Source organism: Pleurodeles waltl, chromosome 5 (genome assembly GCF_031143425.1).
Source record: "Pleurodeles waltl isolate 20211129_DDA chromosome 5, aPleWal1.hap1.20221129, whole genome shotgun sequence".
NCBI lineage: Eukaryota > Metazoa > Chordata > Amphibia > Caudata > Salamandridae > Pleurodeles > Pleurodeles waltl.
Window position 1 is genome coordinate 1,757,153,805 of NC_090444.1, and position 18,104 is coordinate 1,757,171,908.

The following is an 18,104-nucleotide window of genomic DNA, read 5'->3' on the forward strand; positions in this document are numbered from 1 at the left end:
GGCAGGCTACCAGAAATACCTCTTAATTAATTCAGTAGTCTTCAAAATTCCTTTTTGGCCAGCTAAAGGATCATCATGACACACTTGTAGAGCTAGTTCTTGCAACTCATGAGTTGGCAAATATAAAGCATTTTCAACAAAAGGAAGATTTTCTAAAACCCTTCTTCCTTCTTTTTTGTTGGCCCAATCTGAAATTTCTTGGTCAGACATGGATTCTCAAACCTTCCTTTTTAGTTTGGAAAATTGTAAGGTACAAACAAACTTGTCTGCTGGAATAACTGGAATCTTTTCAGCTTCTCCGGCTCCAGGTATATTATTCATTCTTGATAACGCATCTGCCTTGCCATTGGCAGAACTATGTCGATAGGTAATGGTAAAATTAAAATCTGCAAAGAACAAGGACCATCTCAATTGCCTTGGAGTTAATATCTTAACAGACTTTAAAAACTGAAGATTTATATGTTCGGTGAACACAGTGACTACATGACGAGCCCCTAATAAATAATGCTGCCATTCGTGAAAGGCATCCTTCATTGCCAATAGCTCTTTGTAAGCAGTTGGATAATTTCTTTCAGGAGGAGTTAATTTCCTGGATCAAAATGCCACTGGGTGAAGCTGACCTGTTTCCTTGTGCCTCTGAGACAATACACCACCAATCGCTTGGTTGGAGGCACCAGCTTCCACAAAAAATGGCTCCTCAGGGTTTGGATGGAGAAGGATCAGGACTGTCGTAAAGGCTCTTTTGAGGAACTCAAAAGATTCTTCAGCATCAGTTGACCAATGGAAGGATACTCCTTTTCTCAAAGGTTTTGTAATAGGGACCACCTCTTTAGAAAACTCTTTTATAAATTGGTGGTAAAAATTGGCAAAGCCAATAAAACTTTGCACCTCCTTCACCGTTTTAGGAGAAGGCCAATTCGGGATTCTTTGAATTTTAGCAGGATCCATGAAAACTCCATTTTCTGATAAGACGAATCCCAAGAATTCTACTTCCTTTGCATGAAAGGCACACCTTTCCAACTTCACATGTAGATTATTTTCCAACAATTTCTTCAGAACTGCTCTCATGTGATCTACATGGTCTCACAAATTCTGGGACAAGATTAAAATATCATAAGTGTAGACTACTACAAATTGATCTAAAAACTCTCTCAGAACATCGTTCACAAAGCACTGGAAAGCGGCCGGCACGTTACATAGCCCATAAGGCATCACTTGGTACTCGTATAGACCAAACCGGGTGCGGAAGGACGTTTTCCATTCGTCTTCCTTAGCAACTCGAATTAAATGGTACGCTCCGCGAAGATCTAATTTGGTGTCGATTTTTTCGTCTTTTACCTGATCTAGCAGTACTGAAATCAAGGGCATGGGATATCGATTCTTCACCGTAACTTTATTTAACGCTCTATAATCGATACAAGTTCTTGACTCTTCATTCTTCTTCTTCGGGACAAAAAAAGGGGGGAGGACACTAGGGATTGAGAGGGACGAATAAAACAGTTTGCCAAATATTTTTCCAAATATTCTTCTAGGAACTTGTTCTCCTTTTCAGTAAGGGCATAGATTCTACTGCAAGGTAGATTCGCACCTGGTTCAAGTTCGATCCTGCAATCATAAGATCTGTGGGGAGGTAGCTTCTCTGCCTCCGCTTGGTCAAACACTGCAGCCAATTCTTTATATTCTTGGGGAATGACAGCCTTTTCTAGAGCACAAACCACATTAGATTTAGTAGCTAAAACTTGAGTGGGAGATAGTGCACTACTTATCTGTTGAGGACCATAACAATGCTTCCGACAGTAACTTGAATTTAATTGAACAGTTCTCTTTTCCCAATTAATTTCAGGGTTGTGTTCCATAAACCACGGTAAGCCCAAGATCAGCTGAAATTGAGGAGCATCTATGAGATTGAAAGATATCTTTTCTTGGTGTCCTCGATGATCTTTCAGAACTATAGGTTCAGTTTCATCTGTGATAGGACTTGAAGACAAGTTTGTTCGATCCACCGCACAAACAGGCTCTGCTATTCTCCTTTTTACAAAATGTATTCCCATTTTTGTGGCATGCTGTATGTCACAGAATTTTCCCATAGATCCTGAGTCAATCATCACTGAAACCTCCTGCAGCTTCTTTTCTCTGAAGATGAGGTCAAAAGAGATGGTAAGACGAGGGGAAGCAGACTGTAAGGTGTTTGCCACTAATTGGGATTCAGGGGCTGGTTGGTGTTGTAAGTCTACCAGGGCTACTTTCTTGGTAGAATTAGTTTTGTATTTTCCTGAATTGTCTTGTCTAGGCTTCTTTGGGCATTCTCTTACAAAATGCCCAGACAACCCACAATCGAGACATAGATTCTTAGATGTTCCCCTGTCCTTTTCCTCTTTAGACAGGGGACCTCTTACACTGCTGATTTGCACTGGCTCTTCCGAAGAGTGTGTCTCTGAGGTCTTGATACTTTCCACTTTCCTCCTATCAAAACGTGGTGAGATAGAACAAAATTCTCTCTTGCGTGCAGCTTTCCTTTCAAACAGGCGCTGATCAATCTGTAAAACTAGATCAATTAATTTTGATACATCAGTAGGTCGATCTGGAATTTGGGCTAGCAAATCTTTTAGTTCTTCTCGTAAACCTCGGTAGACAAACACAGCCCTTTTGCTCTCGGGCCAACCAGTCTCCACAATTAATTTGTTGAATTGGACCAGATAAGAGATCAAATCCCTATTACCTTGTTTTAAGTCTAGTAATTCATTATTTATGGCTTGGGAAATTGTTCTGCGGTCAAAGATTCTAAGGAATTTGGTTTTAAAGACTTCAAAATCATATAATATAGGGTCATTTCGTGACATTAAAGGCATGGACCATGAAGCCGCATCACCACTCAAATAAGACAAAATGAACGCTGTTTTTGACTGATCCTCTGTAAAAATAACAGGATGACAAAGGAAGTGTGAGGAGCACTTGGTTAAAAATATCTGCGCCTTGTAAGGATCTCCACTAAAACGTTCAGGAGGAGCCAGGGGAATGATAGGGGAGATGGAATGAATAACTTGTGTGGTTGTTTTTGAGGTAGCAGTAGGGAAGGTTTTACCTGAAACCCCACTAGTCCCTGCGGTATTCCCAGAAGTTAAGTTATTTAATTTGTCCAAGAGCTGTTGGGTCTAAACATGGGATCTTTTTATTTCCTCTCTCAAGTTTTTGTTTTCATCTAGGGTAAAGGTTAACTGTTTTTGCATTTCGTCCATCAGTGCCACCAAGGCACTAAAATCTAAACCTTCAGCCATTCTGCTCGGGTGGAAATAAGTATTTTTAGGCACTTCAATCTGTCAGAAGATTACCAATTAATTCAAACTTCCACAGAAGCAGATGCCTTTTACCCAACTCTCTCCAACAGATGCGTGCTCAGACTTTAACTGATTATCTGAACCCTGCATTTGCTAGGGGGAAAGAGGAATGGGAATAGAAAAAGAGATACCGCCTCCAGATCCAGTTCCAGCCTGTGTTTCCCACTTGAAGATAGGATATTCAGTGTGTGTCTCTGAAAACCTGCACCTTTCTTCTTATTGGGATTTATTTAAAGGAAGAACCTGCCCCCGGGTGATAAGAGCATGGATAATTACATTCCTACTACGCATTCAACTGTTCAGCCATTCACCCAATTCTATCGTTCTCCTAACCTGGATCTTTTGAGAGACTAGCCTCTCTCTAAGAGAACAATTAAACTTAATATCTTCTTATCTCCAGGAGTCAGAGATTTCCAAGGTTATCTGGAGAACAGTTCAAAAGTTCACAAAAAAAAACAAACTACTAATGTCTTTTACAGGAAACGAAAACCCCTTCTCAAGGTGCAGTTTTCTCAACAACAGTCTCTAGGGATTAGTCTGAGCAATGAGGTTTGTCTCTAAGACTGACAAGTCTGCAAAGCAAAGAGTTCTTGAATATATATGTACATATATATATTGGCAAGTCTGGAAATCATACAAAAGCATTCCTTACTGCAGTTGATTGAAGTTCTGTTAAGCCAAAACGAATTCTCCTTAGAAAGCCAATAGCCAGTTGTTGGAAGAAGGAAAATATTCTGCTTCTTCAAAAGTGAAAAAGTAGCTGGTGTGCACACCGTAACAAGAAAAAGAATTAATTACTCAAAACTGGAAGAATTCTCTATGAAACTAAGCGCCTCAGGAACACTGCTCATTCTCCTCAGGATGACAGTTGAAGTGCGGGACTCCCAGAGAGAAACAGCTGGAGGGAAACTTCAGCACGAGACTTAGGTAGAAACACTAGAGTGCTGACCTCACAAGGATTTGCGGCCACCATCTTGAGTGGCAGTAAAACCTGAAGAAGCTAGTTCTAAGAACAGCTTCCGCATGAGCCACCGGGAGTGAGGACCCCGCTGCAACCAACGTGGGTACAAGGAAAAGGGGAATCATTTTTGCTGAGGGAAGAACTTAACAACGCTGGCAATAGTTTTCCTGACGGGGTGAGTAATGTGAGTGGTTTCCTGTTGGGGTTATTTTTGGTGATCTTTGTAAATCGCAATATTTTTGTTCTGATTATTATGTCATACCTTAGACCAGTGGTTCCCATCCTGTGGTCCGGTGACCTCTGGGGGCCCAGGAAGCCTCCTCAGAGTGTCCGTGACTGCTTAGAAAATTAACTAATATTAACAGATTAATAAAGTGCATATAAGTAATGTGGTAACATGTACAATTGAAATTTTTGACAAGTACAGTAAATGCCAAGGAATTTGAAATTGGAGGCTAAAAATTAAATTAATACCTCAGATTGATTTGTGAGAGCAGTGCAAGTGCATCAAACAGACTATAGTAGGGACGGTGTGTGGCTTCAATTGAATGTAGAAAAGGTCCAACCATCCTATTAAAATTAAAAGTTTTATTTTTTTATTTTATTTGTTTGCAAATTACATAAAATCTGTTATCATTTGTTAATGTGTCTGATAGAATGCTTGTTTGTGTATTGTTTGGTGGTTCAAACCATCAACAATGTTTAGGCCTGGGTCCCTAGCTTCCAGTAATGACTCAGTGGGGGTGGGGGAGGGAGGATCCTCTGATTCTAATAATGAATCAGTGGGAGTCACCAGGTTCCAGTAATGATAAAGTGGGGATCCACAGAAGTCTAAAGTTTGGGAACCACTGCCTTAGACTGTATACAATAGACTGTATACAATAGATTGTATAGAACTGTGGTTACGGACTTTTCTTTTATCTTCCTTGTGTGGTTGACCTGATACTGCGTTTGGCTATTTTAACAAAAATGATTTAGAAAAAACTTCATATCATTAAATGAATGGTTTTAGAACATCATATAACTAAGTATTAATTTTTCCCCTTCTTATGAGCCTGAGATGCTCTTTATCAAAACTAGTCTTAATGCCCACAGAAGTCATCTGAGTCCTTTCGATGTATTGAATTTCTTTTGGGATATAGATGAGGCTTGGCCATAGCCATGACTGTAACAACACTGCGTGTTATTAGCACATCATTTTACATTCACAAGTTGTGCATGCAGCAATTGGAACATTTTGTTTTGGAAATAACTTTTCATTCAAATACAACACGCCGTATTTTGAGCACCATATATTAGAAGAATGAAATACCTATGATTTATGAAATACCTGATTTACAAAATTAGGCTATCGCAAGTCACCATCTTGCGACCTAATGAAAGCACAAATAACCACCCATGGATTATCAACCCCAAGGCAAAAATGCATCACTCCATATATAGGAATGAAGCAGAAGGCTATGTTCCTTTATAAGGTAATATAACTCTGAGGTGACTTGCAATATCTTTATCATGAACGGCAGAGGTTACTTTTTTCCTATAATTCATGGTCAAACCATCACTGTTTATACAAAGCACGTAAATCCTTGGTGCATAGCTCTTTCATATGAAAGAGAAAGCATGTTTGCAAGCATGACGAACAAAAATAGAATATCTAGTGCAAAATTAAACACATCAAAAAACATTTTAGATATTTGATGCAAAAAGATATTGGAAACACTTCAATATGTCATTTTTGTTTTTTAAAAGGCACAGTAGAAACATGCAGAAATATTCTATTTTTTCGATAATTACCCAAGGGGGAAAAAAAATAATATTACAGTAAACACCCCCTTTCTTCTTGTCAATGGACAGCTAGAAAAACACAGCAGAAAGAAAAGCAGCCAGCAAAATCATCTGACCCTGCTTTCAACTACTACGCAGTGACAGAGGAATAATAGAGGAGCCATACATAACTTGGTTTCTGTTATGCATCCCTGTCCCAAGGATAAAAAAAATGTAAACAAAAAATACCTGCTACCCTCGACCAACCCCCAGTATCTTCCCTGCCTTTCTTCTCCCTCCTGCAGCTGTGCTTTCTACTTTCATTCAAAGCAAACAAGCAGAGTTGTGCTAGCAACCCTGGGTAACTAGTTTTGTTATCAACTGTTGCTATTTCATAGTAGTGACTCAAAAACTGAAATAAATGATAGTGCGCTCTATGGCAGCCATACATAACAAAGAAATTAGAGGTGGGCGTTTGTACAGAGGTTGCAGAATCCCATGTGTTTTAACATAATGAAGAACAGAAGCTCTGTGGCGACTGAGTTACTCCAATGAAATCTCCGTCAGTCTGTGCATGAAAGAAATCCAATCCTGCCCTGGGTGTGATTGATTGAAAACGGTGGCTTGATAATTTGTCTTGGGATCTCACTCATTTGACCTTAGGGACTCTCAGTTGTTCGGTGGATGTAAAATGTCCAGTTTGGCACGCCGCTCTATAGATCCCATATACTTTGATCTCAGGGCGGTCACTGCATATCAAGGAAAAGCTTACTAAAACATTGCATCTCTTTCGATGAGCTTGCCCGTATAACAGATAAGAAAAGACCGAAAAAAAATCGGGTATTAACCAAATAGCCCCTTGTTTATGTTAGCTTTAAAGAAGTAACAAGAAGTAATGGCGTGTGATGCTTTCTCTGACATGATTCCGCCATGTTGTTTACACGCACATGAAGGGGATACTGACATCTGCTAAGTGAATGCAGCAAATGGCGGCTGACATCTGTAAAGCTAACACCGACTGGCATGGATTTTGGCTGCCGGGGAGGGCTGGGGCTCGGGCACATGGAAGGACACTCTGCGGTTCTAAAATACTTTTATCTGAATGATGAAATGCTTACCTCAGCAGCCCAATCAAGGGATTTTTCACTAACAATTGACTAATAAGGAGCAGTCCACCTCTATTCAAAGTGCAAAATTATTTTTGCTCTGTTTATACCAGACTGGTCCGATCGTGAATCACAGGTGAAAATACCTGCAAATTGAGGTCAAACACTAAACTTATTTCCTGCACAAAGGGGTGTTTGCGTGGAAAACAGGAAAAACAAACCTTTTGTGATTGGTGCCTTTATAAACAAATTAACCAATCTGGATGTAGCGTCAATGTGCAGGACTGGATTTCCCCTTCTTATGTCAAAAACGTATAAGGCCAGGAAAATTTCCTGTGTCATCCTCAACCACCCAGTGACCCGCCAGGTCTCATTGTCTGCCTGTTCCCATCAAGAAGACACTTCTGAGAGGAACAGCCATAACATTACGAAAGCACACCATGGCAAGTCGCAACCTACCCTCCGGCAACAAACACCCAGTTGTTGGTCTCACAGAAACATTGTCCAAAGACAACTCAACCACCATTTTCAACAAAGTATCCAATTTAGGATTTGGAATTGCACACTTGCAGCGCCTCTTTGCACCCCATAGTTCCTTTTAGTGCTATATGACCTGTTGTTAGGCGCTACAAGCAGGTTGAGAGATTGTGCTGTATGGGTTATTGGAAGAGGGAGGGAAAGTGACTTGAGATCATGGCCAGTGCATCTCGTCTACCAGACTGGAACATTCATAACCAACACTGGCCAGATGTGTCGCAACTCACAATGCTTGCTATGCACCAGTGCTTGGATATTGCCCTTACGTGTTATAGAATTAGACAAGGTTATCCCTTTCCAGTTTATGGAGGCCTCCAGCCAAGACACCACTAGAAGGCCCCGGTGGTAGTACAACCACATATCTCTGATCAAAGAGGAAGGATGAGGTAATTGGGTATGGGTCGGCGTGAGTAGCAGTGCCTGCAGGCACAAGATGCAAGTCTTTCTGCAGTGGAGTAGCTGTTTAGAGGATGTATATATAGTCTTCAAGTATGCAGTGTGTGAGCCAGTGCTTAAATTGTAAATAAGTGTCGGGCCCAAAGTTTTGGTCACAAGACCACAGCCTGCCCTATCAAATGTTGGGGTTACAGACTACCAAGGCTGTGTTGTCTTGATTCCACCTCATGACACGTTCATTCACCAACAGACACTACCTGCTTTTATAACTCACGCTTTCAGCCTCTTTCTTCGCTGCTTGCTTTCTTTCTTAGTCACTGTTTTTAAGTTTTTTTCTTCCTCATGCTTCCCCCTTGTGTGATTTTCTATCTCTTGCTTGGAATGAAAGTCTGATGAGGAAAATTAAGTGCTGGTGGTTGGACTGAAAAGTCCCTCACATGGTGAGAGATCAATCAATCAGTAAATTTATAAAGCGCGCTATGTACCCGTTAGGGTTTCAAGGTGCTGAGGGGGGAGGGGGGGGGTAGCTGCTATCGGTCGAATAGCCATGTCTTGAGGAGTCTCCTGAAGGTGAGGAGGTCCTGGGTCTGGCGCAGGGAGGTGGGGAGTGAGTTCCACGTCTTGGCGGCGAGGTAGGAGAAGGATCTGCCGCCGGCGGTCTTGCGCTGGATTCGGGGAACGATGGCGAGGGAAAGGTTGGCAGAGCGGAGTTGGCGTGAGGGGACGTAGAAGTTGAGTCTGTTGTTCAGGTAGGCGGGTCCGGCGTTGTGTAGAGCTTTGTGCGCGTGGGTGAGAAGTTTAAAGGTGATCCTCTTGTCCACGGGGAGCCAGTGGAGGTCCTTCAGGTGGTGGGAGATGTGGCATCGGCGGGGTATGTCGAGGATCAAGCGGGCAGATGCGTTCTGGATGCGTTGGAGTCGTTGGATGTCTTTTGTTGGCATGCCTGTGTAGAGTGCGTTGCCGTAGTCAAGTCTGCTACTGACGAGGGCTTGGGTCACAGTTTTTCTGGTTTCCGTTGGGATCCACTTGTAGATTCTGCGGAGCATGCGGAGGGTGTTGAAGCAGGAGGAGACTGCGTTGACCTGTTTGGACATGGTGAGCGCGGAGTCGAGGATGAAGCCGAGGTTTTGTGCGTGGTTGGCCGTAGTAGGAGGGGGGCCTAGTGCGGTGGGCCACCAGGAGTCGTTCCAGGCCGAGGGGGAGCGACCGAGGATGAGGACTTCCGTCTTGTCGGAGTTTAGTTTCAGGCGGCTGTTTCTCATCCATTCGGCGATGGATTTCAGTCCCTCGTGGAGGTTGGCTTTGGCGGTGTGTGGATCTTTAGTAAGGGAGGGGATGAGCTGTGTGTCGTCGGCGTAGGAGAGGATGCTGAGGTTATGCTGACGGGCCAGTTGTGCGAGGGGTGCCATGTATACGTTGAACAGCGTTGGGCTTAGCGAGGAGCCTTGGGGGACGCCGCAGATGAGGTTGGTGGCTTTGGAGCGGAAGGGTGAGAGTCGGACTCTCTGGGTTCTACCGGAGAGAAAAGAGGAGATCCAGTTGAGGGCTTTGTCTTGAATTCCAGCTTCGTGGAGGCGAGTAAGTAGGGTGCGGTGGCAGACCGTATCGAAGGCGGCGGATAGATCTAAAAGGATGAGGGCTGAGGTTTCGCCGTTGTCCATTTGTTGTCTGATGTCGTCTGTGGCGGCGAGGAGTGCAGTCTCAGTGCTGTGGCTGCGTCTGAAACCGGACTGGGAGGGGTCTAGGATGGAGTTGTCTTCGAGGTAGTGGGTGAGCTGTGCGTTGACGATCTTCTCGATGACCTTCGCTGGAAAGGGGAGGAGGGAGATCGGTCTGAAGTTTTTGAGGTCGTTGGGGTCAGCCTTGGGTTTCTTGAGGAGGGGTTGGATATCGGCGTGCTTCCAGCTGTCCGGGAAGGTTGCGGTGTCAAAGGATAGGTTGATGATCTTGCGGAGTTGGGGGGCGATGGTGGTGTCGGCTTTGTTGAAGACGTGGTGTAGGCAGGGGTCAGAGGGAGATCCAGAGTGGATGGAGTTCATGGTCTTTAGGGTTTCGGCGTCGTCTACGTGGTTCCAGGTGGTGAGGCGGTCGGCATGGGAGGAGTTGTTGGGGGTGGGGTCTGGCGGAGGTGTGGTGATGAAGCTGTCGTGGATGGCGGCGATTTTCTGGTAGAAAAAAGTGGAGAGTGTGTTGCAGAGTTTCTGGGATGGTGGGACGTCGTTGACGTTGGCGTTGGGGTTGGAGAGCTCCTTCACGATGCAGAAGAGTTCCTTGCTGTCGTGTGCGTTGTTGTTTAGGCGTTCTGTGAAGTGGGAGCGTTTGGCGAGACGGATAAGTTGGTGGTGCTTGCGGTTGGCTTCCTTGTGGGTTGCTAGGCTGTCGGGTGTGCGCTCGAGAATCCATTTTTTCTTGAGTTTCTGGCAGGTGCGTTTGGAGGTGATCAGTTCGTCTGTGAACCAGGCTGCTTTTTTCTTTTCTTGGTTGACGGTGGGCCTCTTGAGTGGTGCGAGGGTGTTGTCGCAGTTGAGGATCCACTGTTGGAGGTTGATGGCGGCGTAGTCCGGGTCGGTGGGGTCGGTTGGTGGGTTCTTGGCGAGGGTGCTGGTTAGTTGGTCTTCGGTGACTTTTCCCCAGCGGCGGTGTGGCGGTAGAGGGGTGCGGTGGTGTTCGGTGTTTTTCTTGAATGTGAAATGGACGCAGTGGTGGTCGGTCCAGTGGAGTTCGGTGGTGTGGCTGAATACGATGTGGTTGCTTGCAGTGAAGAGTGGGTCTAGGGTGTGACCGGCGACGTGTGTGGGTGTGTTGACCAGTTGTCGGAGTCCGAGGTTGGAGAGGTTGGTGGTCAGAGATGCGGTGTTGGCGTCGTTGTTGTTCTCCATGTGGAAGTTGAGGTCTCCCACGAGGATGTAGTCTGTTGAGGCAAGGGCGTGGGTGCTTGCGAGGTCGGCGATGGTGTCGCTGAAGGGGACTCTTGGTCCTGGAGGACGGTATATGAGGGTTCCTCTGAGGGTAGTGTTGGGGTCCGTGTGGATCTGGAAATGGAGGTGTTCAGCTGTCTTGAGGGTGTCGTCTGTGTGGGTGTGGATCTTGAGGGTGGATTTGTGGGCGATGGCTATCCCTCCACCGATTCCGTTGGTGCGGTCTCTTCTGGTGATCTTGTAACCGTCAGGGATGGCGATGGCGATGTCTGGGGCCGAGGAGTCGTTCCACCAGGTTTCGGTTAGGAAGGCTACGTCTGGGGCGGTGGTGTCGAGCAGGTCCCAGAGCTGGATGGCGTGCTTTCGTGCGGAGCGTGTGTTGAGGAGGATGCAGTGCAGGTGGTTGGTGTTGGTTGTTGTAGGCTTCGTTGTTCTGTTGCAGGTGAACTTGCAGGTGCGGCAGGAGAAGGGTCCTTTGGTGTGCTTCGGGGTGGCCTGGAAGCAGGCTGTGGAGGGGCCAGGGTTGAGGGCGAGAAGTTCGCTGGCCGAGTAGCGAAGGCTGGGGATGCGGGGGGCGTGAGGACCAGGGGGGGTGGCGCAGACGGGCTTGCCTCTGGTGCGCCTCTGGCGCGCCAGCGGCGTGGACGCGCAGTGCCAGCCATTAAGAAGGGAGAGGGGAGGGGGGAGGGAGGAGCAGCTGGGAGGCGGGAGGGAGCAGCGAATGGGGGCGCGAGGGGGTGGGGCCGCAGGGAGGCAGCGGCAAGGGTAGATCGGCAAGGGGGAGCGCCCAAGGGGCGAAAAAAAACAGGGAAAAAGCAAGGCACAAACAGTAAGGAAAAGTTCAAAAACAGTCACAAAATACAATTATGGCACAAATTACAATCAGGGTACAGTAATCAGAAGGGGCACAACGGGGGCAGAAGCGCAAGGAGGCAAGGCGCTGAAAAATAGGAAAAACACTTACAGGACGGCGAAAAGCGGCACACGGGTCAAGTGAAGCTTAAACAGAGCCCACTAGACACCAGGGATGAGGCGCAGGAGGATGCCTGCGGGTGGAGGAGGGCCTCGAACACGCTAGCAGCAGCGTGGGCGGGGGTCAGGGGCACGAGACAGCTGGGTGGTGCTGCGGACTTGGGGGGCGAGCTCTAGACCTAAAGCAGGTCAGAGGTCGCTCACTCGCGACGCGCAGTGCCAGCCATTAAGAAGGGAGGGGGGAGGGAGGAGCAGCTGGGAGGCGGGAGGGAGCGGCGAAAGGGGGCGCGAGGGGGGCGGGCCGCAGGGAGGCAGTGGCAAGGGTAGATCGGCAAGGGGGAGCGCCCAAGGGGCGAAAAAACCAGGGAAAAAGCAAGGCACAAACAGTAAGGAAAAGTTCAAAAACAGTCACAAAATACAATTATGGCACAAATTACAATCGGGTACAGTAATCAGAAGGGGCACAACAGAGATGTGTACCCCTGCCCTAAAGGCTTCGGCTGCAAAGATATCTGGAACTCTGGTGCTAATTTTTGTTGTCATGGACAAACACAGCTCATGTGTGCACTCTATGAGATAGGCCTTTCTCACAGACTGTGGTCATGTTGGACCAAGAGGGGTGCCAAAGTGCTACGCACATGATGGAGATATACAACTACTTACTGCATTTATATCTGCTAAGAGACAACTTGAACTTACAGGTGCCTTGGCTGCAAGGACGTGATGTGTTGACGCAGGAGCGAGTGGGTGGGGGCAGCAGCGGTCAGAGGCAGCAGCAGCTGAGCCCCAAACCGAGCCCTTAAAGCATATTTTTATAGCACTTTGGGTCCTTTCACCTGCCAAATCTGGGCAGGTCTGGCCACCGGACTGAGCATAGAGAAGCTGAGCACTGCCGTTGCCGAGAAGCGCTGCAGAACCAACAAAGCGCCAAACGCACCCCTTTCATCTCTTCTACTGCCAGGTAGCCCAGGAGTTTTTGTGCTGTCAGTGCTGCCAGTTTTTGGTGGTTTTGGAGGCCATAGCGGCGCTCAGGAGGGCCCAACGAGGTGGCAGAGGATTCCTTAGAGCAGTGCTTATGAGAGCCGGAACCTTCATGTGTAATATTGCTGGAAAACAATGAAAATTCCTACCAGATCTCCATGACTGCTGCACCAGTTTAGGAGTGAGGTAAGGCCATAGGGGTGCGCCATTGTCAGGAGGAGTAAAAGCAACCAGTATTAGACCGGTGTGGCTTACGCCTCCGTTGCTGTAATGCTGTAATGTTGCAATGTAAGCATTGTCTGAAGCAACTGCATGCGGGGCAATCCGCCGACTACTGCAAGTAAACGGAGAGGAGGGCACTCATATTGCAGCTTCCCTGTCGGAACTCTCTCCCAATTCTAGTCACTCATTTAATGAACCACATAACAACTGTACCCTCTCCTTAACTGAGAAAAGACTGGTTGGTGTGCAATTAAAGGGGCGGCCAGGATAATGTGCAACCCTATTTGGCTAGTGTGAAGAGCAATCTCCAGCTGAAGCGGCCCGTCTAGGATGACCTGAAGTGATTTTCTTTGGCCCAGTTCCTCCCACACAGTCCATAGCCACTGTGATTGGACAAATTACTGCAGGAAAACTGAGAAACTGAGATGTGGGAGAGCACTGTCCTCCATTTTGTGCCAAAAGACTAAAGCTTACCCATTGAGAAACAGACTACTACATTTACCAGGAATTTAGTAGCATGAGCACAGTGGCGGCAGCATACGGTGAAGTGATCAGTAGACGTCAACAGGCCTAGTTACCTGTTTCACTGGAGTGAGGACTATAGGCCCACTCATGTAAAGTTCTACTGCTGTGTGCTTAACTCACCCTTGGCCTACATCACCTTAATATGTAGCACTGTACAGGCGCGTGTGGTTGCATGCACTTGCTGGGTGTATGTATTCCTGTGAGTGGCACAATACATGGAAAACTCTGGATTTCATTTTGGGAGACCCAGAGATGGCTGGAGGAGCATGAGAAGGTAGAGGATTTCCCGCAGACAGATTTGTGAATTTCTGCATTTCTTAGCACTGAATGAGATATAGACTAGAGGAAGGAACAGTCAGGCTCTTCGCTACACTTCTAAGGGTGATCTTTGATTTGAAGAGAGGTCACTAGAAAGGGTCCTGGGCACATCTAGGAGAAAAGATGAGGCTGATAAGTGAAACAAAAAAAGTAGGGATGGGGGCTTTGATAATCACTATCACTGACATTCAGGTGTGAACGTCTAGTCACTCCCATGGCCTGTGCTGTGGGGCTGTCTGATTTAGAGACTCTCCTGCTGTGACAGACAGCTTTCATGAGGAAGAGCGGGGCAGAGGAGGGGGCACATCAAAATAAATTGACCCCCAACACAAACTTCAATGACTCACACACAAAATCACATATTGTGTCTGGAAATGGACTATAAGAAGGGGAGCTGGAGGCACCCAAAATAGTCAACTACCTATCAGCCACTCAGTCTGTATGTCGAGGAGGAGCTTTGCAAGACTTCTACTTGTGATCAGAACTGGGAGCTAAGGTCTGCTAGTCTTCCAGCTGGGTGAGGGGAAATCACCCAGGGAAATCCAAGACAACCTGCCCTGGGGCCTGGATCACCTGCCTGCTTGCCAAGAACAGTGTGGAGAGGAGAGGGCTTGGAGGGAGCGAGGGCTAGTGTGGATCCTGGAGAGTGCCTCCCCTTCACGAGGATTGAGGAAGCAACTAATCGGGCCATCGCCCATGTGGAGATTCAAGTTAGTGACGTCAAATACCAGAGGGGCCACCGTGAAGCTAGCTGTTGCTGCACCAATCGTGTCGTGGCCAATGTGCAGGGTAAAATTGGCGACCCCATGTGCCAGAGGGGGCCACCGTGAAGACTGCTTAAGTACTGTGCTGATCAGGCCGTCTGTGTGAAGTAAAGTCTGCAACTCTGTATGCCAGAGGGGGCTGCCGTGAAGAGCAAGGATAGTTACCTGGTTTTGCCAAATCAAGAGGAAAGGATGCTGTGCTGATCTGTGTGTGCCTGAGCTCTGACTGAAGTATTGGAACCCGAGCGATCATCCCCCTACCTGTGAGATGGATCAGAGGAACTTTTCGTGTCATCAGAGGAAGCCCTGTGGTTGACCAGCCGCTGCCCCTGGGAAGCTGAGAGTGATACTCCCCACCACCAGCCCCTGCAGACCTCCGTGACATCTGAGTGTGGAACGCTCCCAAGGTCAAAGGGCTAAGGGGATCTCTGCCTCACAGAGTTTCAGGCGCTGGGACACCTTTGACTTTGAAACAGTCTGAGTGGGACTCCTGATGCTCAGACTACCAGTGGGGCCTCACCTGAATGTCACCTTTCGTGAACTGGAAATAACCACCCCCCTTTAAGAGAGGGAAGTGGGACTCAGGGGCCTGCCTATCGAACACTAGAGTGCTGACATCAGGGAACTATTGGTATTATTTGTATATGCTGTATTTTACGTTGTGTTCATATACAAACACTCCTTTTTTCATAAAAGCAATTTCTTGACTAGACAGTCATTTGTTTCTGCTATTGGATTTATTTTGAGCTTTGTGTCTGTTTTTGTATCAATCTCCCCTCCAAAAAACCTTGGACTCCTCAAACTGTTCTACCACTGAGTCGAGTCATGAAATGATACTTGACCAAGTTGCTCAAGGCCCTCTGAAAAGGAATTCTGAAAACTGGTTCCTAAAACAAGAGCTGGTGGGTCCCATTCGGGTTAGCAAATTTTTACTTCATGAATAATGAGAAGCTTGTCGGTGAGCCACCTCCAAGCTGCTCTAAAGGAGCCTTGACCCTTCCAGGCTCACCAGGGATAACTGGGGATATAAAAAAACAACCCTTATGGAGTACCCAAAAGAAGCAGGACTGCTCCTTCAGGAAGGATTGAACTCCTGCAAACCGAAGGGATGGCTTTTCTGGCACTAAGTCATGTCTGAGATACCGGCAGCCAGAATGTCTTCAGCTACCTGTGTGACAGGTCATACTGAACAGGTCCAAAGGATAGAATGAGGTTGCCAAAGCCCAGGATCGCTGAATTCTTTTCATGCAGAAACTGGGCCATGCAATATGGGTCATTCCCGCTTTGGTGAGATTGGGGCATCAGGAGGACGATCCTTCTTCATCACCTAAGGATTTGGACCTGCTCAAAATTATGCCAGATTGCTCATGCGGTTAATCTAGGACTTTCTGGCAAAGGTCGTATTTTAAAAGGGATCTTTAGGGGCTTAAGAGGCACACTGCCATGATTCCTCACTGTTAACCTCTGAGTTAGGGAACACTAAGGAGGTAGATGTGGCCATGTCTGTGGTGATGGACGGGAGATTTCAGCAATACCTCAGATATGCCAGTGTGATGCAGGGAATTTACTTGTCTGTTGATTGTATGTGTAATGTATGAATAATTTATCTGTTTCCATGCCCAAGTCACTTTTATGTTTACCAACTTTCACAGCTGCCGTTGGTGTTGTATATAGTTTGACAACTTTATTCTTTGGTTCCACAGGGGCAAAACATGTAAATAATCAGAGTATGGGATTCAGCCTGATGTGTATGTGTTGTTTTGATGGGATCTGTATGTTGTATAGTAGAAATTTATAAAAATCGAACACTAATGTTATTACCTCTTTAGGAAAGGCTAAGGGTGTGTACCAGCATGGATTCATTTTATAAAAAAAGCTCAACAACATGTTGTCATTACAGCAAAGTCGTGCAAGTGAACACACAAGGATTATTAGTGAATGATACTGTGTCTTTGATAGGGGCTAAGGCATCAAAGCATCTCATAATTGCTAACCAAAAAACTCTAAATCAGCAATTTAAATGCTGCCACATCAGCAAAATAAATTTATCAACGAGTATGGTTAAGAGTTAGGACAACAGTCACAGCTAAGGCGGGGCTTAGGACAGGATTACGTTCAGAATGTGTTGGCGGAGAGTGAGTCAAATCCATTTTCCTTGCTGGTTTATTATTAGACAAAGTAATGTTAGTTACACAGTTGGTTTCTAGTTGTGAAAGATTCTCTGCTGTGGTATCCTCTGACTTGGCAGAGATGCTAGTGGTGCAGTGTGTCCCAGTACACTTTTCTAATTTCCAGATTGTCTTGTCTAAGAAGGGGTAGGTCAGATGCAGGGGAATTTACAAAGTAGACAAAGCTAATATCTGCCCCCCCCTCCCCCGCCCCACGTTATTTCAATACCTCATAAAGCTCAGCTGGGAAGGCAGCTAAGCAAGCTGCGCACCTGCTGTTGAGATCCAGTTGTGAGCAGCAAGTTGCATTTTTTAAGTTTGGCATGGTTGGCTCAGTCATTCATCCTTCTAAGGATGGTAAAACGAGTACCAATTTGACTGGTTATTAATACCTTTGTAAAATGTTCAATGTGGAGCTCTTTAGATAAAATAGCTCTATATAAATAGCTGATTATTTTCGCTTTGCTTGTGCCAGACACATCTACTCAGCCGCACTCCTTCGTGCACACATCCCACACAAACGCAGAACCTGATCTGGAAGTGGGGCCTTCTCTTACACTGCCTCTAAGCCGAGGAACGACCTCTCATTACACATCAGAACATCCTCATCACTTGTTGAGTTCCCCAAGAAGCTGAAGACCTGGCTTTTTAAGTAGCCTCTGTCCTCTGCCCAGGGCGAGGTTAGTCCATCTCCTGCTTAGCACCAGGATACCCTGCAGGGTCAAAGTGCGGTTTACAAATACTCTTCACATAACTGTCTAAGAGGGAAGTTTACATTTTTCTGATTCCTCTCCTTTGCTGTGAGCAAAATGAAGATGGGTCTTTTACAGCTACCTGTGCTCACATGTAGGTGGACCGCGAGGGACCTGCTGGGATTATCAAACCCCTGTCTCTCCACCCACGTGCTTAAAATGAACCAATGAAAGCCCACGTTTTGGACGCACGACTTCCCATAGGGCCACTTCCCACCTGGTGCCGACCGGGAAATGCAGGTCCAGTTTGGCAGTTAAGGCACCCTGCTAAATGAGCATCGCAGCCGTGCAGCTGGCGCCCTGTGACTCCACTGAACGTCATTTAGGGGTCGCAGCTGCCCCTTGAGACCCTGGCACTGCCTTTGCGACCCATGACCTAAGAGGT

The 18,104-nt window shown here is 46.5% G+C and overlaps 1 protein-coding gene across 1 annotated transcript; it reads right to left on the bottom strand.

The window, feature by feature from the left end:
- Positions 1–594: 594 nt before the first annotated feature.
- LOC138297153 (uncharacterized) lies at positions 595–1,068 on the bottom strand. Its single transcript, XM_069236643.1, has one exon. It carries the CDS (start codon positions 1,066–1,068, stop codon positions 595–597), a length of 474 nt encoding a protein of 157 aa, XP_069092744.1.
- Positions 1,069–18,104: the final 17,036 nt, after the last annotated feature.

Excerpts from the sequence above, each read along its gene's own strand:
- LOC138297153 (XM_069236643.1), bottom strand. The coding sequence starts at position 1,068 with ATGAGAGCAGTTCTGAAGAAATTGTTGGAAAATAATCTACATGTGAAG.